This window comes from Populus nigra, chromosome 1 (assembly GCF_951802175.1).
Source record: "Populus nigra chromosome 1, ddPopNigr1.1, whole genome shotgun sequence".
In the NCBI taxonomy this organism is placed as follows: Eukaryota; Viridiplantae; Streptophyta; class Magnoliopsida; order Malpighiales; family Salicaceae; genus Populus; species Populus nigra.
The window spans coordinates 45,724,312-45,751,661 of record NC_084852.1 but is presented as its reverse complement, the minus strand read 5'-3'; the positions used below and the strand labels follow the sequence as shown (position 1 = coordinate 45,751,661).

The 27,350-nt window shown below is 35.0% G+C and overlaps 3 protein-coding genes across 3 annotated transcripts; 2 read left to right on the top strand and 1 right to left on the bottom strand.

Moving 5' to 3' along the window:
* Positions 1 to 5,293: 5,293 nt before the first annotated feature.
* On the top strand, positions 5,294 to 10,576 carry LOC133680861 (probable pectate lyase 8). Its single transcript, XM_062103877.1, has 7 exons — positions 5,294 to 5,522; positions 6,369 to 6,422; positions 7,004 to 7,081; positions 8,362 to 9,004; positions 9,095 to 9,198; positions 9,502 to 9,640; positions 9,751 to 10,576. The coding sequence occupies exons 1-7, from the start codon at positions 5,410 to 5,412 to the stop codon at positions 9,970 to 9,972; spliced, it is 1,353 nt and encodes a 450-aa protein (XP_061959861.1). The 5' UTR covers positions 5,294 to 5,409; the 3' UTR covers positions 9,973 to 10,576.
* Positions 10,577 to 13,099: 2,523 nt separating this feature from the next.
* LOC133692926 (inosine triphosphate pyrophosphatase) lies at positions 13,100 to 16,551 on the bottom strand. The gene is made up of 8 exons (XM_062114106.1): positions 16,364 to 16,551; positions 16,202 to 16,266; positions 16,041 to 16,104; positions 15,927 to 15,936; positions 14,764 to 14,795; positions 14,565 to 14,677; positions 13,590 to 13,666; positions 13,100 to 13,500 (listed from the first exon to the last, which is right to left on the bottom strand). The coding sequence occupies exons 1-8, from the start codon at positions 16,497 to 16,499 to the stop codon at positions 13,389 to 13,391; spliced, it is 609 nt and encodes a 202-aa protein (XP_061970090.1). The 5' UTR covers positions 16,500 to 16,551; the 3' UTR covers positions 13,100 to 13,388.
* Positions 16,552 to 23,031: 6,480 nt separating this feature from the next.
* Positions 23,032 to 26,976, top strand: LOC133695678 (LRR receptor-like serine/threonine-protein kinase RGI1). The gene is made up of 2 exons (XM_062117606.1): positions 23,032 to 26,248; positions 26,332 to 26,976. The coding sequence occupies exons 1-2, from the start codon at positions 23,080 to 23,082 to the stop codon at positions 26,847 to 26,849; spliced, it is 3,687 nt and encodes a 1,228-aa protein (XP_061973590.1). The 5' UTR covers positions 23,032 to 23,079; the 3' UTR covers positions 26,850 to 26,976.
* The last annotated feature ends 374 nt before the right edge of the window (positions 26,977 to 27,350 follow it).

Sequence of the window (27,350 nt, the reverse complement as noted above, 5' to 3'; positions counted from 1 at the left end):
AAATAAGAAGAAAAGATAACGAGGAACTAAGAATAAGAAAAAGAGCGGACACTAAAAAATAATAATGAGATATTATATATATAAAAAAAGAAATAAATAGGAGGATCAAGCAAAATTTAAAATATATATATATTGAAAAAGTTATTACATGTTAAGAAAAGAAAATTTGAGTAATTAGGAAACCATGGTAAAATACAAAACAATATAATTACCTAATATTATTTCTCTAGTTTATTTTTTCTTGTTTTGCAAAGGATCTCAAGCAATATAAATAGAGTAAGAGACATAAAGAGAAAAGGGACACATATATAAAGATTGGAAGACGATATTCTTGCAAAATAAACTAGCAAAAACTCAAGCACAAAAAAAAAGAAGCACTAATCTAGAAAATCCAATGACAACAACCACCATCTCGAGCTTCGATCTCTTAGCAAAGTGGGAGGTGGTTGACACCGCCCACACTAATAGAAAAAGGGGATTTTCTACATTGTGGACACATCCACATGCCTCCCTTCCCCGGTGAAACATGCAAATAAGCTCTAAAAACCATACTATCAACTTGCCCTTGTCTTGCATGCATCAACATTGTTTTTTCCCCAACACTATTTCAGCCTCTCTAGTCCAATTCCAACCAACGCAAAGATCAATTATGAACCCCAACATGTAATTAACTTGTTTTTTATAATTATTTGTGGCATATTTATTGGGTTTTAATTCACAAATACATAGTTAAATATTGCTCATCATGATGCATTGGTCGTCATATATGTTAGTTCAACCCAGGATTAGATGACCTATTATCGGATTTGATCAGTGATTGTTGATTATTATATATTTGAAATAAGAAATACATGTTTATATCAGGTCAAATACATGTCTTTTTGTTAAAGTAGGGATTCAACCATCTTCATGCCCAAACTTAAAACCACTCTTTAATTTCAATTTAAAACATTAGGTTTAGTTAATCTCTAAGCATAACAAACACATGTCATTTTTAAGCAAATAACAATGCATCTTATCTTAAATATGATGAATAAGGTGATTGTATATTTCTTATTGTATAACCAACCCCTTACCCAGAACCTTTGAAATACCAGTTGAGGTTTCTAATTACTATAAAACTAGGTGACAACTCTTATTTTAATTTTACTTTTAAATTTTTCATGATTTACCCTGCAATAGAATAACAACTTCACTATATACCTACCCAGTAAGGTATAAGCTTTGTTTGTTTGTATGAAAAATTATGTGTTTTGTTGTAATGTTTATTTTGATTATTTATTTTTGTATAGTTTGTCTGATTTAATATTTGTTTATTTATGTTATTATTTCTTGTATTTTATTTAATATATTTGGTTTATCATGTATACGTGGATTGAATATGGAATTATGCCCGTGCATCCACTACACCTTACTTTTATTTGCATTACTTTAGGTTAGCAACAAGGAATTAATTGTGCCCTGATAAGTTTCAGCCCAAACGAGCACACATGGAACCTCAACTCTCATTGAAAGTTTATTTGGTTGTAATTATAAGTGTTGGATCAACCTTTTAAGGTTTGTTCAGATAGCAAGAAACCCTTTTGAGAGTGTAAGTTATTAACGTACCTGTATGTAATGACTAAAACCTTTTTTTAGGAATGTCTTCTTATAATATCACATTGGGCAAGCCTAACATGTATGAAATATTAACCTGACATATAATATTTTAGGAGATGATTATAAATATAAAGTATATCACGAAACAATTCTAGAACGAGTTTGAGTTTTTACAACAAATAAAGAGGGGCTATGTGAGTCATGGGTTTTATAATGAATTGTATGGGCTAAGATATTTGTGCTTCATTATCAAGGTTAACAATCTTCAAATATGTTGGGAAAAATTGAATGTTCATGATAAATATGATTTTAAGTAAGGGTATGAGAATTTAGCAAAATGATGAAAACATTGTTGCAAAAGCTAGCCATCAAGGCCATGACATAATTTTAGGATTCATCATACATATGCTTTTACTTTTAGAAATATTAGCATGGTATTTACCATTAAAGAGTATCATTAATTATTATAAATGTCTCAAGATGTGCACACCATCTACTATTATCATCGATGCAATGAAATTGTCCAAAAGATTTCAGAGCCTATTTATATTAGTGAAAATATAGGTAAAGTGAAAAAAAAAAACACATACTAGAGGGTGGAATTAAGAAGTGTGAGAGGATTTGTTCCATAAAAAGATGAAAGAGTAAAATGACAACACCAACAGAATTTAAATATTGGCCTTAAGTATTTATAGGTTGGTGTTGTTCCTCCTAGTATCAAGAATAGTAACAACATACCCAAAACACAAATCGATACCAAGAACAACTACCACCATTTTTCTTTATGAACCAACTCAACCACCTTACCCTTATTGATATAAACTTGATGAAAGATGTGATTATCACTCGGGAAAGATAAACCATAACATTGAGACGTGAAATGAATTTAAAAGACATGTCAATTTGTTGATCAAACATAGCTGGATAGCCTTTGAAGAAGATACAAATTCTTTTAATGTGAACAATAATCCTCTCCCAAATCATACAAGCAATAATAGAGGTATGAATGTGTTGTCATTCAAGGATGCAATGGTTGATCAGAATAAAACATCTTTATAAGTGTTGGTGACAACTTTGTTTGATATATTTGACAAAACATCTTTATTGGTCATGAGTAGACAATTAAATAAGTATTTAACTGTAATGGAATTTATTATATGATGTGTTTTTTGGCCAACATGTTGATTCTAGAAATAAAAAGGCAGACAATTTACTACTTAAGCAATAAGTTTATTGATTATACATCTCAGTACATCTTCATTGAAAAAAATTAATATGGTTTCATATGGAGTGAGCAAATACTCGACTAATACATGCTCTATCATACAACCTGGTTAATATTTAAAATGGTTTAATCTAGTATATTTTTAAAAGCCCTGATTATTTAATAGAGTGGCATAATGGCAAGTTATGTTAATGAAGTATAACATTGTTTACATGGCTATAAAGTTAATCAAAAGCAATACTAAAACAGATCATTTAGCAAATAATGCTTTTGGTAATTACAAGCTTATATAATTTGACTTATTAGATAAAAAGTTCATGCTGGTTGAAAAGAAAGAAAATTCAAATAAAGATATGCAGACCCTATACTTTGACTAGACAAAAACATTTGTGGCAATGATGTGGGTGTTGTGCTCACTTCACTAACTAACGAGCAATATCCATGGGTTTGAGGCCATGCTAAAAAGGAAGGTTTAATAGATATAATAATTGTGTATTGATAATTTGCTAGGTTAAAATGGAATGAAAAACAAAAGATGAGAAATTAAAATAATATCGTGAGTACCTTATTAAGCTAGCTAACCAATTTGAGGAAATCCATCTCACTTATCTTAGTAGAGCTAAGAATTGATTTTTTGATGCACTTGCCACATTAGCATTAATGATCCAAATTGATTGTGACAAGAAGTATAGCATGTGTGTATTAAGATAAAAAAAATAATCATACTTATTTTAGATCAGTTGAGGAGGAATTAGATGGGAAGCATTAGAACGAATAAGATAGATAGAAAAATCTAAAGGAGGCTGGAAATGAATTATTTTTTAAATGGAGAGATACTATGCAAGAGGTTTATGGATTTTGCTGAAATGTTTGGATGAAAGGAAGGAAACAAATCTATAAAAAAAAAAATACATGAGTGTGTTTGTACTAAACATGCCAATAAGCACATAATGACATAACAAATACACATTAGTGATACTTTTAAACTATAATGAAGAAAGACTACAAAGATTATGCACAAAGATATCATAAATGCTGGATTTTTACTGACAAGATAAATACACTACCAGATCCTCTCCATAACATGATAACACCCTAGTTATTTGTAATGTGGGGAATAAATATGATTGCCCAATAAAATCAAAAGTAAGTAATGAACATTGATTTATCTTGGTGGCAATCGATTATTTTACAAAATAAGTTAAAGCAATTATTACATGAATATTACCGAAAAAGGGTTAAAAGATTTATCGAGAGAGACATCCTTTACCAATATTGTTTGTTAAAAGTGATATTGACTAACAATGCTAAAAATTTAAATAGAAAGTTGATTTAGGATTTATGCTGATAATGAATGATAAAAAATATTAATTCATTAACAATTCAGGATTTTGACGTTTTGTTTTAGATTTTATTACAATGTTGGTCACTTGATAATTTTAACCCTTTTTAAAAAAATAAATTATGACAACGTTAGTTACCTAATAATCTGAATTTATTTTTAAATTTCATAACAAGTTTGATCATAAAACAATTTTGATCCATTTTTAATTTTCATATCAATTTGAATCTATTTAGATTATGTCTAGATTTTATCTCAAGGTGAGTCACTAACAATTTGAACTTGTTGAAATTCCATTTAAATTTCACTTTACAATTTGGACCTAATTATGTTTTCATGTATTATTTATATATATATAAATTCACTATACAAAGTCAAAGAATAATAAATTCTCCAATGTTTTTGTAGTGTAAGTATAGAAAAAAAAAGAAGACAAAATCCATGAAAAAATATATTTTCAATGAAGTTTTATCAAATTCCTTTGTTTCATGATTTTTGTTATTTTTGTGTGTGTTTATTTATTTATTTTTGTGGCAAGATAAAAAATACAGAATATAAAAAAAGAAAAAGAGTATTGAAAGTGAAATACAAAGAAGAAGAGAGTACATGTGACTTGAGATAATAGGGAATAAAAAATATGTGACCAAAGAGAGGGGAATAAAAAATAATAATGAAAGATTATATAAAAAAATAATTTTTTTTGTGACAGAACAGAAAAACAGAAAAATAAAAAAAAGTTTAAAAAGTGAAATAAAAAGAAGAGAGTATATGTGACTAAAGATAATAGGAACAAAAAATATACGATTGAAGAGAATAGAAATTAAAAAAAATGATAAATTATATAAAAAAGAAAAAAAAATTGAAAAATTAATTAATTAGGAAATATGGTTATGAAGGAAGTTTAATTAATTGGAGAATAAGTAAAATTGAAAAATTATAAAAAAAGAACGAGAGAAAAGAAAGTTTAATTAATTAGGAAATAATGGTTACGGAAGAAAAAATATAATTGTTTAATATTACTTTTCTTGTTTTTTTTCTAGGAAAAAGAAATTTAATTAATAGTTTTTAGCGCTATGTTGGTAAGGTACTGCATGGGTGGGTCTATAAAAAGGTCGTTTTGTGGGAGCTCTAAACTCCGACTCTACACTTGGTTCTTCTCTCTCTCTCTCAACTTTTTTTTAAAACTATTTCTCTGCATCATCAAATCTTTCTACAGAGAGAGAAAGAAAGAGAGAAATTGACAATGGCGGTGTCTAGGAAATGGGCTTTTGTGTTTTCTGCTGTGCTTCTGTTGTTGTTCGTTGGTGTAATGCCTACTACTTCAGGAACCAATGGTGGGATCTCTGCTCTTACCAGGTATATATACGTGCACACACACACACACAAAATGTATATGTATATGCCTTTTTCTTGTCAGAAAACTAGATTAGCTCTTCATTTCCTCTGTCTCTATGTTTGTTTTGTGTGTCCTTCTGGGCTAAGAGAAACAAAGCTTTCCCTGTCCTTTTTTTCTCTCTCATTTTGTTCTGGTTAAAATTCTTTAGTTAGTCTCATTTTTTGGTTTTGCAATCAAAATCTCACCTGCATCCCTTGGTCTCTATATGGGTATCTTTTGGACTCCAATCTGATTTCAACTGTGAATTTTTTTAAACCCCAAAAATTTTGCTACACGCAATTCTCTTCTATGATTTTTGTTTCGCGAAACATTCTGTGCGAAAAAAATCATGGTTCCTGTCGTGTAATGAACTTCTTTTGAGGTAGTAATTGAGAACTTTTGATATACTTTGTTACCGGGTTTGAAAATCTCATGATTATTAGAAAAGAAAGCTACATTATCTGGTATTTTAATGGAATTCTGTCAAAGGAAAAAGATTAATTAGCAGAGGTTCCTTTTTAAGGTCTTAATTACTCTTTTTCACCATTTTGGTTCTCTGCTCACTTCTCTGTTTCTTGACACAACTCCTTTAATGCCCATTTCCACAAAACTAAACAGAGTTGCTTTCTCTTCATTAATGGAGCACACATACTTGACAGAGAGAGCTGGAAAGAGAGAGAGGGGGGAGGGGGGAGGGGGGAGGGGGAGAGAGACCGTACAATTCCATTGTTTTTACTTTTCCCAACGACTTGATAACTATAATATCTTTTTCACTAGTTTATTTAAAAAAAAATCATTTTGGGTTTTTGTTTTTGTTGTATTTACAGGAGTGTGGAAACAGAGAAGGTACAGAGCTCAAGCAACACAACTATGGCGGCCAGGTATAACGCTAATTTTAACGGTTAATCTGAGCCGTTGTTTTATATGTAGTGTCTTTTTTGGACGGTCGAGTGTCTTTTATTTATCCAAAATAACCGTCTTTTAAGAATCTCTGGCCGTTGAGATCTTTAGATCTGGATCGTTTATTCTGTTAATTTTTACTACAACTGTGGATTCCTCGGTAAGATTAACGAGAAACCCCAGGGAGTCCTTTCTTTCCCATATTGCCCTCATACATTTTCTTGAATTCCACGTTTGTCTTCACTGCTCAGTTAAGGACAAAACAATGGTAGTTTAGTCATCAGGATTATCTTCTCGCCGACGAGTCGTCTCGGCCCGGTGGTTCCTCTTTCGTGGAGAAACGCGTCTAAACGGTTTCACTTAGCAGACAGTGACTGACGCCTTGAGCACTGCGCACACTATACTCTCTTCTTCTTCTTCTTCGTACATTGTACTTTGTTGTGTGTCCCACATTCTGTCTACTCCCTGCCTTGATTGGCACGTGTCCGCTAGTCCTTAATTTCATGTACTCCTTCATACAACAAGGAAGGTGTTGATGTGTTTTTGGTGGCGGTTGTTTCAGGTCTCAAGAAGAGGCGGATGCATTAAATGAGAAAGCAGTTGCCGATAACCCTGAAGAGGTTGTTTCAATGGTTGAGATGTAAGTCTCTTTCTTCTCTCTTTAAAACTTGAGTAATCAATTAACAATAATGTGGTATTGCTATTGCCCTTTAATTACAATGCAACTTATTACTTAGAATCTATCTGAATTGACTGATAGAGGGATGATTTGGTGGTTATGGAAGGTGTTTAGAAAAGGGTTTTGAGAACCACCTCAGATGTCCCCTTTTCAGATTTTTATTAAAACCCCATTTACTGATTTGATTAGTGTTTAATGTTTGATGATATAATGATTTTTTTTCCGTGGGAAATTTCCCTTTGAGTTTTTGTAGAACTTGCACTTTATGAAAAGGGATAGCGGGGTTCCGAGGAATCATCCTCCCTGCACGTTCCTCTCTTATATCTGATGTGCTGTTGTTATTTTGACCTTTTTCACGCTGTTTCTCTCCACTACCTGCCAGCTACTGTAGTTGTAGTAGCAGGGGCAGTGAGGGAGTGAGATCTGTGTCTTTTGTCTACTGTTTCACTTATCCATCTATTGTACTTAAGGAGGTACAAATCATGCTCGATTATGAATAAAATGTCCACTTAATTAATATCTCTATAACCCACTGTTTTTTAATTAATTAACCTGCAGTTTTAGACACCTCCTTCACACAATTCTCTTCTTAAATGCATCAGAATGAAGCTTCGCCAATGAAAGGATGTCTTAATCGAATGCTTTTTTTATGACACGCTAGTCTTAACTGTGTTTTCCGATGATATTAATTGATTGTGACCGACAATTTAGTACTTTTGTCATCTTCCCATTTTTTTTTGACCGGCCTTTTAAAATTTCAGCTCAAAATCAATTTAATGGAGTTGTTTGAAGGCTTAGCTGAAGATAGTATACTGAAAATTCATGTAGTTGATTGTCGAGGGCATGTGGGTTCTTAATTTGTATTGTAGTTTTGAATGTGACAGCTTCATTCATATACATGTAAGCAGGACAAACATAACGGGCATGTACACCAAGAAGCCAAGATAAATCTTTCCGTTAAACTTAAAGACCTTATGGCCCTCACAAAATGACAAATTGTTTGTTTCCTGCTGCCATTAATCATACGCTTCCACTATGCTGATTTAGCTAGCCCTGGCTGTTGCCACCGACACAACAGATGCTAGTGTTAAAATGCAATTTGTTTGATGCAAATAGTAAAAAAAAATGTTTAATGCTGTTAAAAAATCGAATTGGAATTATCAATGATAAGCTTGCTTTGACTAATTGGTTGAATGGCATCTATAATACTAATGCTGATAGCATTGGATTTGACATTGCAGGAGCATCCGCAACAGTACTGAAAGGAGGAGACTTGGTTACTTCTCTTGTGGAACAGGCAATCCTATTGATGATTGCTGGCGTTGTGACCCCAATTGGCAGAAGAACCGCAAGCGCCTTGCTGACTGTGGCATTGGTTTTGGAAGAAATGCTATTGGTGGCCGTGATGGTCGCTTCTATGTTGTTACTGATCCTAGTGATAATGACCCTGTGAACCCAAGGCCTGGTACTTTGCGCCATGCTGTGATCCAGGACGCTCCTCTATGGATTGTGTTCAAAAGGGACATGGTGATTCAATTGAAGCAGGAACTTATCATGAACAGCTTTAAGACAATTGACGGCCGTGGGGTCAATGTTCACATCGCTAATGGAGGGTGCATTACCATCCAATTTGTTACCAATGTGATCATTCATGGATTACACATTCATGATTGCAAGCCCACTGGCAATGCTATGGTGCGGAGCTCGCCTTCTCACTACGGATGGAGGACAATGGCTGACGGTGATGCCATCTCTATTTTTGGATCAAGCCACATTTGGGTTGATCACAATTCGCTTTCTAATTGCGCTGATGGTCTGGTTGATGCTGTCATGGGTTCTACTGCCATTACCGTCTCCAACAACCACTTCACCCACCATAATGAGGTTGGTTTGCTGCTTGTTTTGGTACTTTCAATGTTAGTTATTTTTCTTGTTGACGGAAGCTAATGGTGCTTATTATGCCATTTAATACAGGTAATGCTATTGGGCCATAGTGACTCTTACACCAGAGACAAGCAAATGCAAGTGACCATTGCGTACAACCATTTTGGAGAGGGACTGATCCAGAGAATGCCAAGGTAACATTTAATTAGACCTTTCCTATTGAAAGGACTTTGGCTTTCCGACATTGCTTTGTTATTATTATAAAATTGTCTAAAAAAAAATAACATGATAGAAATCATACCCCAATAATTGACCAAATTGTAATTATGTATAAATAGTTTCTTTAACTTGCCCAAGGAAGAAAATTGCGTAATTCATGAAACTAAACCATCTTTTGCTTGATATGATAGCTACTGAAAATAGATTGCGAGAAAGAGACCTTTTTAGTTTATTTTTGTTTATGCTCAATTCATGAATCTAAATCATGAATCATGCAGGTGTAGACACGGGTACTTCCATGTGGTGAACAATGATTACACTCACTGGGAAATGTATGCCATCGGTGGCAGTGCAGAACCCACCATCAACAGCCAGGGCAACAGATATAATGCTCCAGTCAACCCTTTTGCAAAGGAGGTACTATACAACTAGCTAACTCCTATCGTTTTCTGTCTCCTTGTTTTCAACGTTTACGGTGAAATGCACCACGCATAGGCTGGTTGTTGATGATTCACTGCTTTGAACAGGTGACGAAGAGGGTAGATACAGCCGCGGGCTATTGGAAAAACTGGAATTGGAGGTCAGAGGGAGACCTGCTGCTGAATGGTGCTTACTTCACTCCATCTGGAGCTGGAGCTTCGTCTAGCTATGCTCGCGCTTCAAGCTTGGGTGCCAAGTCTTCGTCCATGGTCGGGGCAATGACTGCTAATGCTGGTGCTCTTGGCTGCCGCAGGGCCCGCCAGTGCTAGTCTTTTCACTCAAATTTAAAAAATTGGCCAAAAAAGGCCAATTAGTTTTCTCTTATTTATAATTTCTTACACCTATACAGTCCTCCTCCTGCTACTGTTTCTCATGTCTCAGCCATTGTTTGTCCTGTCTATCTGCATTCACCAATCACATATATTGGCAAGTGTACATTTTTTACACATGTCATTGTATTGTCACACCCACACTCTCCATCCCAGTTTGCCTCTGTTATTTCTCAACCTCGGCCTGCTTCAGTTCAAAAACAATTCCTCACACCATTATTCCAGGAGCAGGTGCAGAAGCGTTGTTCATTTGATTTCCTTTACCCTCCTTTCCCCCCACCTTTCTTTTGCCCTTTCCAGTTTCACATTTCCTTTCCTTCTAACTACCAGTCATGCATCTATCTTTCTGTGTCGGTCTCTGTCGGTCTCCACATACTGTCAAGTCTTTAGAGTCTATAGGATTTGAATGATTTGTGATCTTTTTTTAATTTTATTTGTGTAGTGATACAAGCAAGCAATACTACGGATTTCAAATTTGAGTCAATGGAAAGAAAGAAAAAACTTTGTCACGGACAATGCATAGAAATAGCAACGATGTTCTTTACCTTTTCCCTTCTCTGCTTTTTCTTTGGCAATGGATTCCTTCGCATATCTTTTACTTTTTTCTTGTGCAATTTACAAATGATCCCTTAGCTGTTCCTTTCTACAGTGGCAATGATTCTGTCATGTGCGCACCCGCTGCCGTCACATGATATAAAGCTATTAACCAGGCAGTCACTAGCATGATAACCTATCCAATGGAGTAACTTGCACCTATGCTTCATCGCTGGCCAAGGACTTCGTAATTTATTAATTATATCTTGAATCTATATCGACAGCATTTATGACAAGATCAGCCACGAGCTTGAATTCATGATAATGTTAATGTATTAAGCTACCCTTCCTTCAAATGGCAAATTGGACAAGCAAAAACCTTCATTAAGCTTCAAGGTCGACCAACACCAGAAGGGCACATTCTACTTCGCTGCTTCGGGTAGCATTTCAGGGTTTCTGTAAAATTTCTTTACATAGCTAATTAAACCCCTTATAAATCATTTCAGGAAATAGTGACTAGTCGTATGATAAAATCAACACACACGCAATGGTATGGTGAATTGTCACTTTCCATGTGGTTCACAAGGATCGCCACCACCATTGGGCAATAACTCAACTGTTGATTTATGAACAAGTCTCTCAGCATGTGATGCTTTTTAGACAATGGCCACAGAGGGAAATGGATAACCCGAAGGTGAGGTAGTTAATAGGTGTAATTCACATGGAAGGTTAATAAAAAAACGCATGGATCTGCACGTGAATTAGGGTCCCATATGGCATGTGAGAAGTTCTGTACCTGTGAGTGATGGGACCGATTTAATTATTTAGCCAAGTTGCGCTCATTGTTAACAATACATGCTATTCATATGAACGTTGCTAGAGCCTAGATCTGTCATCTCAGACCATCCTCTTGCAGTAACCATTTACGTCTAGCGAGCTTGCTCTGCTTCAAAAACTTTCCATATGGCTTTATTGTTTTCACACCAAGATGTTCAGATTGGATTGATTGAATTTCTTTCGTTCTTGACACCGTAGCTCCATTCTTTGGTTACACTGCAGTGAAGCATCGTGGACAAACTGGAAACTGACAAAATGTAGAAACGTTGGAAGCAGAAACTAGTCGTTATACGACGTTTTCTACGTGTCATGAATTCTACCCAAGAAATCATGGACAGAATTATATGGAGGGAGGGCATCTTTCAGCTTGTTCGTTATTCTTGCGAATCCTAAGATTATTCTTGCAAGATCAGAATATTACGTATACAAATTTAGGGGATGAAAACCAGAAAGGAAAACAAGTATTTTGCTTTTGGGTTGTGGGAAAAATTATCTTTGTCATGATGGTCATCCACAGAATCTAAAAGAAATCCCAAGACTTAAAGGCACACACTAAAGGCAGGCAGGCATCTGTATTATGAAAAGGATGATTGATGGCTCCAACTTGGATGAGTAGGGCAAGAGTAGGATTGAATACTGCTTGTCGCTGACAAGTTCCTAACAATTAAACCAAAATTGTTTCATGATTTTATTAGACATAATGACTCGTAACTGCTATCATAACATAATAATAGACTGCTACTGTTTTTGATGGAGCACAAACATGAGCCAGCTAAAAGAGTGAAATGGATAAGTTGTTTGTGCTCTTTATTTTTGTCCAAGCAGAAATAGAAGGGCCCCAAATTCCGGATTTCACCACCATATGGTGCCTGGCCTATTTGGGTAGAAAAGGTGGCATACGGTTCCAGGAATAGAATTTTAACACTTGTTTTTGTAGCATTTGATACAAGTCGCTAGTTTGGTGATCAATTATGATATCAACAATGAGCTCACTCACAGAATCTCTGTTTAAGGAGGTGGAGGCTAAAAGAGTTCAAACACCGGCACTACCAATTCAATGTCAAGCTGATCTCATCTAGGCGTCTTCAACACTGGTACAAGCAACTGTTAACGTTAGTTATAGGTGCAAATGTAAAACCAAATCTGTTTTTTGCTCTGTTTGATACAGGTAGAGAGGTGCTTGCATATTTTTATGTACTTTCCTGGGAATGTTTATTTATTTTCCGTTAATTGGTTCCCCAGAAACACACAATTTTCCGTGGATGGGGAAAATAAGGCCCAAAAGAGGCTCAGTTCCAGCAGGGAATACTGAATTTGGACTGGCTGCCAGTCCTCCTAAGTGCCTGCTCAAGCTTGAAACGTTGTGAGAGATACATTTCAGCCCTGAAAATGCACGCATCTACTATCTTGTAGGAGTTGAACTGCTAAGCAGCTGCAGCTCCCACTTTCCGGGGGCATGCAACAATAAATCTGTGCATGGAATGTCCATTTTGATCCATATGACCATCGTCATATAACAAAACCAGCATAATGTAACTTGAAAACTCTCAGTAGCATTAGCCTTATCAAAAACATTGAAGAGAACCAAAAGATAACAAACATGCAATAATATAATCAGCACACTTGTGAGCGAGATATCCAAAGATTCATAGAGCATCCTTTCCTGGTACCACTGATAATTTATAAGAGAGTCAGAGGTTAAATTTTGCTTTTCAATTAAGGTTTTAACATTACCTTTTCCACCTGAATTTGAGAGGGAAATCATTCATATGTTAAAAGGACTTTGAATTTCTCCATGCAACAAAACAGTAGTACAATTGTCTGAAATCCTTCTTCTTGATTCCCCTCAAAAACACCCTTCTCTATTCCTCCTCTTGGTTTTTTCATGATACAAAACCATTATAGAGATAAGCAAGGGCAGACAATGCAGCACAAGTAAATCTTTTAACTGCCAATAATTCTACTATAGCTCACTCCTTTTAGAGTCATTTGTCTTGAAAAATGTATCCAGCTTCAACAAAGTGGGATTTCACCATATCAAGGGCCTTGGAGCGGTGAGAAATCTTGTTCTTTTCATCCTTTGCCATTTCCGCATAGCTGTAAAAGAAAAAAATAACACAATCACCTTGGTTCAATTATTATGGAACACTGAGACAAAACAGCAGGAATCAAAGAAGGAAGATTACGTTTGCTCATGGCCATCAGGTTGAAAGATTGGGTCCCATCCAAAATCATTAGGTCCCCTTGCAGGAACTATCATCCCCTGAAAAATAATGCCACAGATCATACATTGGTAGTTTTAACTAGTGTGTGACAGTTTTCCTACAAAACGAACACATCTGAAACAATATATCTTTGATTAATCAAAATAATTGTGATTTCTGGTTTTGAAGCACACAAAGAGCATGCAAAAAATCATTTTACTGAGTTGGAATTTAATGCTTGACAGGAAAGGATGAAGTAATAACTCCTAAATCCTATTTTAATTATCCCCTAGTCATTTAAGGGTCATGATTGTAAGTTTGATAGACTATTGCATTATCCAACCAAGAGCTTCAGCAAGATGATAATACATCCAGAAGTATCAGATGACTGAGAATGGGATGTGAACCTTAACTGGGTGAAAAAAAACTCTAACTAGGAAAACATAGGTGAAGTAAATATAAGTAATCTAAACACATTATCCCGATGCAATCAGTTGAATAAGCCTATTTTTCAAGTGCTAAGAAAAAGGTGGAACTAAAAGTATCAGTTTTGCTATTTGTCAAATTTGATCAACTAACCAGCGAATTCTATGAAACAGAAGGAGGATCATATGCATTTCCTCTTGAAATAACCGCTAACAGAGCTGTCAGTTCTTCTCAACTCTTCTGTTAAAGAGTGCTCATTCATCTTTAATAGACAGTCTTAACTTTTTATTGACTTGCATGCATCAATGACAGTAAAATTTATAGGATAGGTTACTGCCTAGAGAAAGATTTTGGCCAAAGTTTGGTCATGATCCCTTGTCAGATTAAAAGGGCATAGCGGCCTCCATATTATTTTGTGCAAAAGATTGAAGAGAAGCTATTTACTTATTTATATCACATATCCATCTTAAAAGAAAAGAGACTTGGAGAGGGGTACATAATAGATTCTTTTATGTTCTGAGAAAAGCATACCGGAGTTTTCCCAAGGAATGTAATAGGTTCAACATCAGGCCCAAGAGCGAAAGAAAATGCACATAAAGCATAGGCTGATTTGTCCTCGTATGCCATTAGCAAGTTGTTCAGACCTTGAAAAGTGCAAAATTGTTAGGCAACTTGACAAAAATAACAATATAAGAAATGATAGGAACAAAACACTATGAAAAGAACAAACCTTCATGACCAATCTTCTGCAAAAACCACTTTCTGCATGAATCATAATCATGTTAGATGATGGCGCAAAAGACCACGGAACAACATTGTTAGAACCAAATTGTTGAAAATAAAACCAAAAAACTACTAGATGGAAACGTATCATTTTCTAAGGATACTGAATCATCAACTCTTTTAAAAGTCAAGGTCGAGCTTGGTAAGAATAATAATTTTGAAATAGTAAAGGACAGAAAAACTATGCCTATATCATTGGAAAAAATAAAATAAAATGAAAAGGTACCTACATTTACATATTTATCTTCATTTGAAAAGAAACAAAAAGGAAATAGGAATAATAAAAGCAATTACATAAGGTTCGCAAAAAGCAGATGGCAAGATGAGCATCAAACTCTTTTATATCCTATGTCAGTTAGATCTTCTGGAGGAGTTAATGAGGCAAGGGCATTGTAGTATTAGAAGAGAATCTTCCAGTTCTTCTTTCTACTTTACCTCAATGAACAGAACAAGGTTAAAGCTGCACATAAAATGACAAGATGAAACCTTTTGTTGCATGAACAATCTAAGCAGGTGAACAAATAAGTTGCATCTGTTGACGAGTTGATTATCATGTCAACACTGTTTGTTGGCCTATTTACATGTTATTATGATGGATAAATCATACATCTTTAAAAAATTAAACAACAGAACAGCTACTGAAATTTTTTTTTTTAATAAAAGAAGTCAACTGTGAGTTTAATCCAGGAGCTTCTGAAGATTCAAGAAAACCTAAATCTCAAACTATTAACCGATGAAATATTCCTCAGGACTATGTTTTACTTCCCTGTAACAAAATCCTTGTAACATTGGAAAAATGGGATGGTTCATGGCCCCTTTGGTTAAATGTTCTGAAAAGTCTCATGATTTACATACGTTCAATGGTAACCATTGAAATTCTAGCTTTAACACACCAGCATGATTCGGGCATCAAATTTAGCCTTCTTCCATCAAGCTGAAATCTCCCTAAATTCCTGATTTCCCTCCCATGAATCATTCTAAAATTCCTCTGATCCAAAATTCATGAAAGTAAACAAGAAAAAAAATGCACTCCATAATTAGAAGGCCTTACACCAGTATAAAAAGAACAAAACTTCACATCGACAATAGAAGAAAATAATCACAACTTACATGTATGGCCCTGCAAACAAATGCACAAAAAATCATAAATTAAAAATAAAATCATACAAAAAGAAGAAGAACGACAACAACAACAAGTTAACAAACAAGCAAGATAATAAGTACCCGGAAGACCCTTTAAGGCATTGAAGCAAAGACAAGTATCCTCCACCAAAACAGGCCCATTCACCTACAATTTCCAATAGAAATACACACATTATTTATTTATTTGCACACACAAAAAAAAAACCTATGCACACAAAGATATTCGGTGGCATATATTGTACCTCTACGGCAGCTAAACGAGCCTTCTCTTTAGAGATTTCTTCAGGTTCTCCTTGCAGCTCGGGTACTGTAAGCACCGAGAGCAAAAACAACAATCAACCCCATGATCATATAATTTTTATTTCCCATAGAGACAAAAACACATAGAGAGAGAGAAATATCACAGTCAAGCTTGAGAGATTGGAAAGGAATGGATTGGCCGAGTATTGCACGGACTTCTTCAAGCTTCTTTGCGTTTCCGGTCACGAATGTCACCGGTCGTGACAACAGCACTCCCGAGGCTGCTTTTGCCACCGCCATTTCCTCTTTGCTTTTTTTTTTTTTTTGAGACTGTGTTTTCGAACAAAAGGGTGAAATGGATTTATCCACACATAGAGGGAAGAAAACTGGGCCCAATAATGAAGTCCATAAATGCTTAGTCAGACCCAACTTATAAAGACCCACAAACAAACATATATAGCCCAGACCATTTAAAATATAAATCATGAACAAAAATAAAATTAGATTCATCAATATTCCACTTCTACCCTATATTTTAACATTTCTTATATTACCCCTTGTAGTTTATAAAAATTTCTAGTTTACTCCTTTTTCTCTTTTGAGCTTTTTAAAGTATTTTTATGAGATAAACATTAAAAAATGGCTATTTTTTTCATTTTTATTTCATCCTTGATTGAAATATTTTTACCCTTCTCTTATAACCACAGTATTCTCTAGAAAATTAACTTAGAATGTATTTGACAGTGTGGTTGCGGTTGCTTTTCAAATAACTTTTTGTGCTGAAATACATGCTAATGATTTTTTTTTATTTTAAAAAAATTATTTTTAACATCAGCACATCAAAACGATCTAAAACATACAAAATATATTAAATTTTAATTAAAAAAAATTAAAATTTTTAGAAACACGATTTGCATTGCATTTCCAAACATATTCTTAATCTTCCACGAGGAAATTACTCAACAAGAAAAACAAGGCAAATGTGTAGCAGCAACAATAAACTATCCAAGAGACCCTAAAAAAGAAAAGAAAAGGACACCAATAAATAGAAATAAAAGAAAAATCATGGATCTTTACTATTCTTTGTACTGGGCTGACCATAGCATTTGTAAACACAATTATGGGCCTTGTCCCCTATAATCCCACGTCATTTTTAGATTAATAGTTTCTAAAAAGGCCCATATCAAACCCATTGAAAACTTTTTGTTTGGGCCGGACTTGAGATGTAGCAAAGGCCGCATTCTGTGCTACACTTATTTTACCTAAAGAGCCCTTGCTTCAGTCACCAGTCATGTTTCTTGAGATGGTGTGCAGATTGGTCCCTGATCAAGTAGAACAATGATATACTCAAGGATAAAAATGAATTTATATTATAAAAGGCTGTACATAATTGCAACTTATACATCACTTCAACGAGTGCTAAACCAAAGGATAAACTATATATGACAGAAAAATACAAATACAACATATTCCATGATGCACAAGAGGTCTTAATTGGCCCAAAATCAACGCAATTTTATTTTATATCTAGTCTCGTACAGGTTATTAAATTCAGCCCGAAACATAAGTCACGAGCTAAATAAGTTAACTCATATTAATTAAAACTTGTTGTAGTTATTTTTTAAAAAAGTTACAACTATATCATTTAAAAAGAATTTTTTAAAGTTAAATCAGGTTTTGATTGTATCAAATGAATTCCAAATTCATATATCAATTTGACGAAGTTAAACTGAATGAATTTAAAATAAATTTTGTTTTTTAAACTCGATTCAAGAATAAATCAACTAGATACTAAGTTGACAAGTTTACCTGCTAAGCTGAGGTAGATTTAATAGCACAAATATTTTTTTTTATTTAAGAAGACTTTTTTTTCTTTTATGAAGATTCGTGCATGGAGTACTCGAAGCCCCATCAGACCAGCACGGGCTCTCTCCAAGCAATGGCAACCCCTAGTAAAGCCTGTTTGGCTCTGCGGCTGCGGCTGCGTTTTGTTTAAAACGCAGTTCGCAGCTGTTTGGTTAAGGAAAAAATTGATTTATTGTTCACTGGGCCCCACTAAATTTCTGTGTTAGCAACGCATGAAAGGAAAAGCAGCCATTTCTTACTTTTTTTTCACTGTTCACGTTAATTGCACTGTTCAATGAACAGTGCAAGAGAATTGCACTGTTCACTTAAAATAGTAAAATAGTACAATTCTCTTACACTGTTCACTTGCACTGCATGGATACTTCTTCTGTTTTTTTTAGTGTGTTAAGTTTTTTTTTGTTAATTTTTTTAACATTTTTTTTTTAAAAAAACTAGTTTGGAGTGAATTTTATACATGATAATATTTTATCTAATTTTATCACACGCTAAAAAATTATGAAAACTGTAGTTCTTATCGGATGAATTTTGTACGTAATGGAATTGTAGATAGTTTAATAGAACAATAAATTTTTTTATATATAAAATATGATTTATTTCATGATGTTACCGCAATAGTTAAATCCACAATATTTAAATTAAAAACCATCAATATTAATATATATTTTTTAAAATTATTTTATAACCTCAATTTCAAAAACATTCTTAACCAAACACATTAAACTACTTTTTCTTCAACTTTATTTTCAGTCATAGTTTTAACCAAACACTTATTTTTTTAAACCAACCACAACTAAAAGTACTTTTTATAAAACAATTTTTTTCAAATCACAACCACAACAGCTACTACAATACCAAACACACTTTTAGTAGCTAGACTGAATGAAATCCAGAGAGGCAGTGTCATGAATTTATTGTTCATAAGATGATCTGCTTCAATTAATGCTTGGTAACGAGTTCTTCATTATTTATCTCGAGGGTCAGTCCATGTCTCCTGCACATGAAGCTTCACTCGATTCTTATTCATTCTCCAAGCCTAAATATTGCTTTTGCACAAAAGGAGTTGAAGCCATTTCATGAACAATTCAATCATATTACCACACTATGCTTCGTATCAGCACCAGGAAAACAAAAAACAAAAAAAAGAGGGAAAAAAATAGACAACTTGATCCATTGGTTTAGTCCAAGACAAATCCATACTGAATATATCAGCCATTTTTGAAATGTAGAAGGCAGGGAGGGCAGCGGCCACTGGGGCTAGGCTAGCTTGCGAGGTTGCGACAAAAACAAAAATCTATATAGATTCCCATCGGGGGAGTTCCCAAGGCCACGACCCTTGAAATAGGGAACTTGAAGCTGCGCCGTTTAGCTTTAATTTCTTTTTTATTATAGATTTTTTGGCCCTTTAAGGTCCCGAATAAAGTAAAGCAAACAATTTAATCCCTACAAGGAAAAAAATACTTTACTTTATTGGTACAATAGCAATATCGCTATAACTATACCGTATTGTTCATGGGATATAATAGTATAAAATCAAGAAACAGGCTTGGTTTTGGTCAGGCAATTAGTGGGTTTGAAAATCTGGATTCCCTTGCTCACGTGATATGGTCTCAAAATCAGGGATGTGCTGATGAAGCTAACCCTCTGCTCTCTGCTCAATCCACTCAAGTGCCACCAAGTTTATGTTATTATTTTTAATTATTTTCTCACTAACAAGTTTGCCTTCTCTTTCTTTTCCCTTCTTTTGATGGCTGGAGATTGACCCACTTGCGGGCATGGTCACCTGTGAGAGTTCCCTGGCCACATGATTGCTAGCTCTAGCCTTTAACTCCCTGCCATGGTCATGGTCAACATCTACGTGCATTTAATTCTCCTATCATGGACCTTGTGGGTCTGTTCTGTACTTCTGTTTATGAACCGTTCTTGACCAAATTATTTTTAGGTTTTTCATTTTACCAGATTCAGATAGTAGAAGGGCCTCCGATGATTCTTAGGTATTTAGATATGAAAAGCAAAAGAATTCCATGGATGTCAGATTTGATTCGAATCCATGCATGCTGAAAAAAAAAAAATTCCATTTCCCTGATTTGCTACGTGTGCTCTGTGAAACCCACCATATTATAGAGCTGACGAATGCTGCGATTTTATTTTATTTTTAATTTATACCTCATTATCAGAAAAAAAAAAGGTGAGTCAATTGACAAAGTAATTCATGATAATCAGATATTTTCTTTATTCATTAATTCCTCATCAATGCCAAAAATTTCTATTATATTTATTATTCAATGAATAAAAAATTTATATATTCATACTTTATTCCTTCAAGTTTCAAGTATTCATACAAGTATTATTTATTATTCAATGTAAAATGAAATAATATATATGCGTGTATTTATGTGTGTATAATATTAATATTAGTTAAATGTTTTTCTGGTCCCTCATTAAATTGAATATATTACTGAATGCTGTTGGTGACTCGCATGATATTAATCTTTCTTGTGTGTTGAAGATGCCAGTACTGCAGACCTTAACTTCTTGTTCCCTTTTAAAATCCATTGATTCTCCTACTGGTCTTTTATTCTCCAGACCTAAACATAAACAAATGTCTGATCCTAAGAAATTTTGGAGCTTCTTTCGTAATATATTAAAACACACAAATTAATAACATTGGATCTAACAGTGATATATCTCTAGTATACCTAATAATCTCTTTGTTCGAAGGATGCTCCAGCTGTATAATATATATATACCAGCTTGTCAGGTTAAAATGCTTCAGCAAAAATGTTAACCAGCTAGCTAGCAGCGCCATTGGAGCAGTAAAATGCACACAGATTAAACTTAAAACAAGGTTAAAACTTGTAGCTTTGCGTAGTTAATGTAGATTGCTAAGCCACGCTGACTGCGCATGATCTTACATGATTCAAGCTTTTCTGGGCAAGTGATCATTGGCTGGTTACTTCCAGTGCAAGTTTAAGGTGATAATTTGCTTGTTCAAGGTAGTCAGGAGATGTCACAAAGCCTCCTAGGTAGCAAGCTTACTCCTAATTACATAGCTGCAAAATTGCACCTTGAAGTTCCGTTTTTCGAAGCATTGCTGTCTACAATTACAAGTTGATGACCCAAATAGATTATACAAATTAGGGGATGTGGTCGGAGCTGGTCCAATATCTTGCAGACCGTTTGTATATTGTAACATCGTAGAATCACACCGGAAATATTGCTCTTACATTTTTCATGCATTTTGGTAATGACAGAACTAATTAAATACTTTATTATGTCCTCTTTTCAAGCTGGTCGGGAGCTTTATGACAAAAGCTTTTTAGTTGATCTGATAATTACTTTTCAATTAATGATATTCTACGACAAATTAATCAGTTTTATTTGGTAACCTTATATAAGCTTAGAGTTTAAAAATGTTCCAAAGAAGATTAGATGACAGTGGAGGAGTCTCGCTTCTTCTCCTAATTAAGAATTCTGTTAATTATAAGTACACCCCTTAACTATATAGAAAAATTCAAATTGGTCCTTAATACTAAAAAAATTTCAATTCTGCATGAAACGTAACAGTTTTGATGTTGACCCTTCCACACATTTATAAACCGTTTGAAATTGGTCCTTATTCTGAAACCATCAGGAAAGTTCCTAGCTCAAAGACGTTGAAAGTTTTTGAGTTGTGAACTCGAGGACTGGATTGAAGGAGATTGGAAGAAAAAAAGAAGATTGGAAAAGGAAAAAAAGAAGAAGTGGATATTAAAGGAGATTGTTCCCAACATCTTTTTTTTTAATAAAATACTTTATGATAACTCTGACTCAGTTTCATAAAAGAAAAGAAAATAAATTCATTTATAATACATGGTATAGAATTGATATTTAATATGCTATTAAGATTGCTAAAATAAAATTTTAGTTTTGATTGAAGCACAAATATAAGAACACCTCTATTATGAAATAGATATATATAAAAGGGGATTCTTAATAATATTACAGACTAATTTTTTTTTTCATTGAAAAAATCATTGAATTTTGAACTGTATAAATAAGAATAATCTTTTTTATTATATAATAACCAAATACATAAGAGTCCCACTAAGTTTTGAGCCTATTTCGAGTAAAGAAATCATAGAGTTATATATATTTTTTTGTTATTTTTTTAAAAATTAATTTTTTAATTTTGTACTTTAATAATGATGAGTTAGTTAGAAATTAATTAATTTTTATATTTATTTTATTTATTTTCTATTAGTGAATCTCGTTCTTATAACTCAGGTTATAGACTTAACTTTTTTTTTTCTATGTTTACTTGAGTTTTTTTTTCTTGTTTTTTTTAAATTAATTTTTTTTTATTTTCTTCCTTCAATTCAATATTTGATTTATTGAAATTGATCTTTCTAATTTGTTTTTATTTACATTCTATATGATTATTATAATCTCATAATTCAAGTCGCGAGTTGGTTAGTCAATCCAATATGTTATTATCTCGTTTTTTTTTTAAATATCATTGGGTATGTTATAATTTCAATATTTTGTTCGGTAGGTTTTATGCTTTGTAACATCATTTTAATATTTTATAGTTAAAAAAAAAATAATTCAATGCGCGGAGCATCACAAGTCAAATAGGTAGCATGTTATATATAGTAAGCACATTGCCTCTTACTCGTTTTTGAAAAATAGTAGACATCCTTTAATTTCTTTACTTCTATGCACACACACACACACTAGAGTAAAAAACCAAACTAGAGTAAGACCCAACCTTATTTTCTGCTGAACAATCCAAATTAAACAATTCTTTGAAGATAAACAAAGAAAGATATCGAAAAGTCATGTGTACAATGTATAGACATGCGCTGCCTCTCTTCTCTGCGTGTGAACCCGCCTAGCAAATCCTTTTTTTTTATATATATGTCACCAAGAGAGAGATTATTGGGATCCTAGGTGAGCGTGTAGGGGTGGGGGTGGGGGTGGTGGTGGTGGTGGTGCAGTTTGTTGATCTCTAGGCATTGGTTTTTTCCTTTGATTAATGATATCTTATAGGATTATTTTCTTTTGTTTAGAGTTTTGTTTGTGCTTTGGCTTTAAATTACTAGGCAAAGGTGCTAAACACTGTAGTACTTGTTTTGTGTTTGATTTCAAAGCAAGCAAGAAATATAGTGTTTTAGGCAGAGAGAGAGAGAGAGAGAGAGAAGCAGAAGTAGCAAAACCCAATGATGCAAACCCGAAAACAAAGTTTGGGAAATTGAGGCAAATGTCGATGCCCAGCTCGAGGCAAAACCTCCTCCTCTTCTCCTCCTCCACCTCCTCCTCCTCCTCCTCCTCTTCTTCTTCTTCATTATCATTCTTTATCCTAAACACTCTTTTCTCAACTCTTCTTTTCACTTCTGCTGCTGCAATACCAAACCATGAGGCCTCTGTTCTCTTTTCTTGGCTACATCCCTCTCCTTCAATATCTTCTTCTTTCTCTAATTGGAACAATCTTGATTCCACTCCATGCAAGTGGACCTCCATAACATGCTCTCCACAAGGTTTTGTCACTGAGATAAACATTCAGTCAGTTCCTCTTCAAATTCCTTTTTCATTGAACCTCTCTTCATTTCAATCTCTTAGTAAACTTATCATCTCTGATGCTAATATCACTGGAACTATCCCAGTTGATATTGGTGACTGTGTGTCACTTAAATTTGTTGACCTTAGCTCTAATAGTCTTGTTGGAACCATTCCTGCAAGTATTGGCAAGCTTCAGAATCTTGAGGACTTGATTTTTAACTCTAATCAGTTAACTGGTAAAATCCCAGTTGAGATAAGCAACTGCATTAGACTCAAGAATCTGCTTCTCTTTGATAATCGTCTTGTTGGGTATATTCCACCTGAGCTAGGCAAGTTGTTCAGTCTTAAAGTCCTCAGAGCTGGCGGCAACAAAGACATTATTGGCAAAGTTCCTGATGAGCTCGGAGATTGCAGCAACTTGACTGTTTTGGGACTGGCTGATACAAGAATTTCAGGTTCTTTGCCTGTTTCATTGGGAAAGCTAAGCAAGCTGCAAAGTCTGTCCATTTATACTACAATGCTTTCTGGTGAGATTCCTCCTGATTTAGGTAACTGCTCTGAGCTTGTGAACTTGTTTCTTTATGAAAATAGTCTCTCTGGATCCATTCCTCCGGAGATTGGCAAGCTTCATAAGCTCGAACAATTGTTGTTGTGGAAAAATAGTCTTGTTGGACCTATCCCAGAAGAGATTGGCAATTGCACTAGCCTGAAAATGATTGACATTTCTTTGAATTCTCTTTCTGGGACTATACCTGTTTCAATAGGAGGCCTTTTTCAGCTTGAAGAGTTTATGATTAGTAATAACAATTTTTCTGGTTCAATACCATCAAATATTTCTAATGCAACCAACCTCATGCAACTACAACTGGACACAAATCAGATCTCAGGTTTGATCCCACCTGAGCTTGGAATGTTGTCGAAGCTCACTGTGTTTTTTGCCTGGCAAAACCAGCTTGAAGGAAGCATTCCTTCAAGTTTGGCTAGTTGCAGTAACCTCCAAGCACTAGATTTGTCTCACAATTCACTCACTGGTAGCATTCCTCCAGGCCTGTTTCAGCTTCAAAACCTCACAAAACTTCTCTTGATATCCAACGACATTTCTGGTGCTTTACCACCAGAAATAGGTAATTGTAGCTCTCTAGTGCGTTTAAGGCTTGGTAACAACAGGATTGCTGGTACCATTCCTAAAGAAATCGAAGGTCTTGGAATCTTGAACTTTCTTGATGTGTCCAGCAATCGCCTTTCTGGGCCGGTGCCTGATGAGATTGGAAACTGCACAGAACTGCAAATGATAGACCTTAGCAACAACATTTTACAGGGTCCTCTGCCAAATTCATTGTCATCTCTAACTGGGCTCCAGGTCCTGGACGCTTCAACTAATCAATTTACTGGTCAGATACCAGCAAGTTTTGGTCGTCTTATGTCACTAAACAAGCTAATTTTAAGTAGGAATTCATTCTCTGGATCAATACCTTTGTCGCTTGGCCTATCCTCAAGTCTTCAATTGCTTGATCTCAGCAGCAATGGGCTCACTGGCAGCATCCCAATGGAACTGGGTCATATCGAAACCCTTGAAATTGCTCTCAATCTCAGCAGCAATGGACTTACAGGGCCAATCCCACCTCAGATATCTGCACTGACTAGGCTATCAATATTAGACCTTTCGCATAACAAGCTTGAGGGACAATTAAGTCCACTTGCAGGGCTTGACAACCTTGTTTCTCTCAATATATCTTACAATAACTTCACCGGTTATCTTCCTGATAATAAGCTGTTTAGACAGTTATCCCCTACAGACTTGGCAGGTAATCAAGGCCTATGTTCTTCAATCCAGGACTCGTGTTTCTTGAACGATGTTGACGGGGCAGGGCTGCCAAGAAATGAGAACGACTTAAGGCGGTCACGAAGGCTTAAGCTAGCACTTGCTTTGCTGATCACATTGACTGTAGCAATGGTGATTATGGGAACAATCGCAATTATTCGGGCACGAAGAACCATTAGAGATGATGATGATGATTCTGAGTTGGGCGATTCATGGCCCTGGCAATTTACTCCATTCCAGAAATTGAACTTCTCTGTCGATCAAGTACTGAGATGCCTCGTGGATACCAACGTTATTGGGAAAGGATGTTCTGGGGTTGTTTATCGTGCTGATATGGACAATGGTGAAGTCATTGCAGTGAAGAAACTTTGGCCAAATGCAATGGCTGCAGCCAATGGATGTGATGATGAAAAATGTGGTGTCCGTGATTCCTTCTCAACAGAGGTGAAAACACTTGGTTCCATCAGGCACAAGAACATTGTTAGGTTCTTGGGTTGTTGTTGGAATCGAAACACAAGATTGCTTATGTATGATTATATGCCTAATGGAAGCTTGGGTAGTCTCCTCCATGAAAGAACAGGAAATGCATTGCAATGGGAACTTAGGTACCAAATTTTGTTGGGAGCAGCTCAGGGTGTGGCTTATTTGCATCATGATTGTGTCCCTCCAATTGTTCATAGGGATATAAAGGCTAATAACATCCTCATTGGCCTTGAATTCGAGCCTTACATTGCTGATTTTGGCCTTGCTAAGCTTGTTGATGATGGTGACTTTGCCCGGTCATCCAATACAGTTGCTGGATCTTATGGATACATTGCTCCTGGTAAGTTATCTATCTACAGTTCAGTTCTCATATGTCTTTTTGATCTATGCAATCCTGCACTAATATTTCTCTGTTGTACACAGAATATGGCTACATGATGAAGATCACAGAAAAGAGCGATGTCTATAGCTATGGTGTGGTGGTATTAGAAGTCTTGACGGGCAAGCAACCGATTGATCCAACAATACCAGATGGACTACATGTGGTGGATTGGGTGAGACAGAAGAGGGGAGGAATTGAAGTGTTAGATCCAAGCCTACTATCTCGACCGGCGTCAGAAATTGAAGAAATGATGCAAGCATTAGGCATCGCCTTGTTGTGTGTAAATTCATCCCCCGATGAAAGACCAAATATGAAAGACGTGGCTGCAATGCTTAAGGAGATCAAACATGAAAGGGAGGAGTATGCAAAGGTTGATGTGCTCCTTAAGGGATCACCAGCACCTGATAATCAAGAAAATGAGAAGTCCAGTGGAGTTCCAGCGACATCATCATCAAAGCCAGCAACACAAAGTTTGTTTCCAAAGAGCAATAACTCAAGTTTCTCTGCATTCTCATTACTTTACTCATCTTCTTCTAACTCCAAAACTGGTTTCAAGTGAGAAATTTTTAATGGTCACAAAACTATGCAGAGGAGAAGCTTGTTTCTTCTATGTTTCTTCAGTTTGAAACTCTTTGTTCTTTATAATGTAAAGAGGGAAACGTTAATAGCACTATTGTTTGTCATCACTACATGAAGTACAACAAATAGAGCAAATACTAGCAGGCTTGGTCCTTGGTTTAATGCTAAAAAGGGATCAAATTGATGCTGAATAACTTCTGCTTTCTTACAAATCCTAAGTCCCCATTTACAGAGCACAGAATGATAGAATACAGTAGATTGCTTAAAGATCAAAATCAGTACAAGATAAGTAATCAGCTTCTTGGAAAATACCAGATGGGGTAAACATTGCATTCATAACACTGGATAAGGTGGTCTGTAATTGGTTTAGGACCATGTTCATGTTGCTCAATAGCAATTGGAACCCCAATATCTAGCTAGTATCTTAGTGTCTCAGGTTTCTTCTCCCAAGGACTGCTTTTGGTTCATTACTGTGATAAAG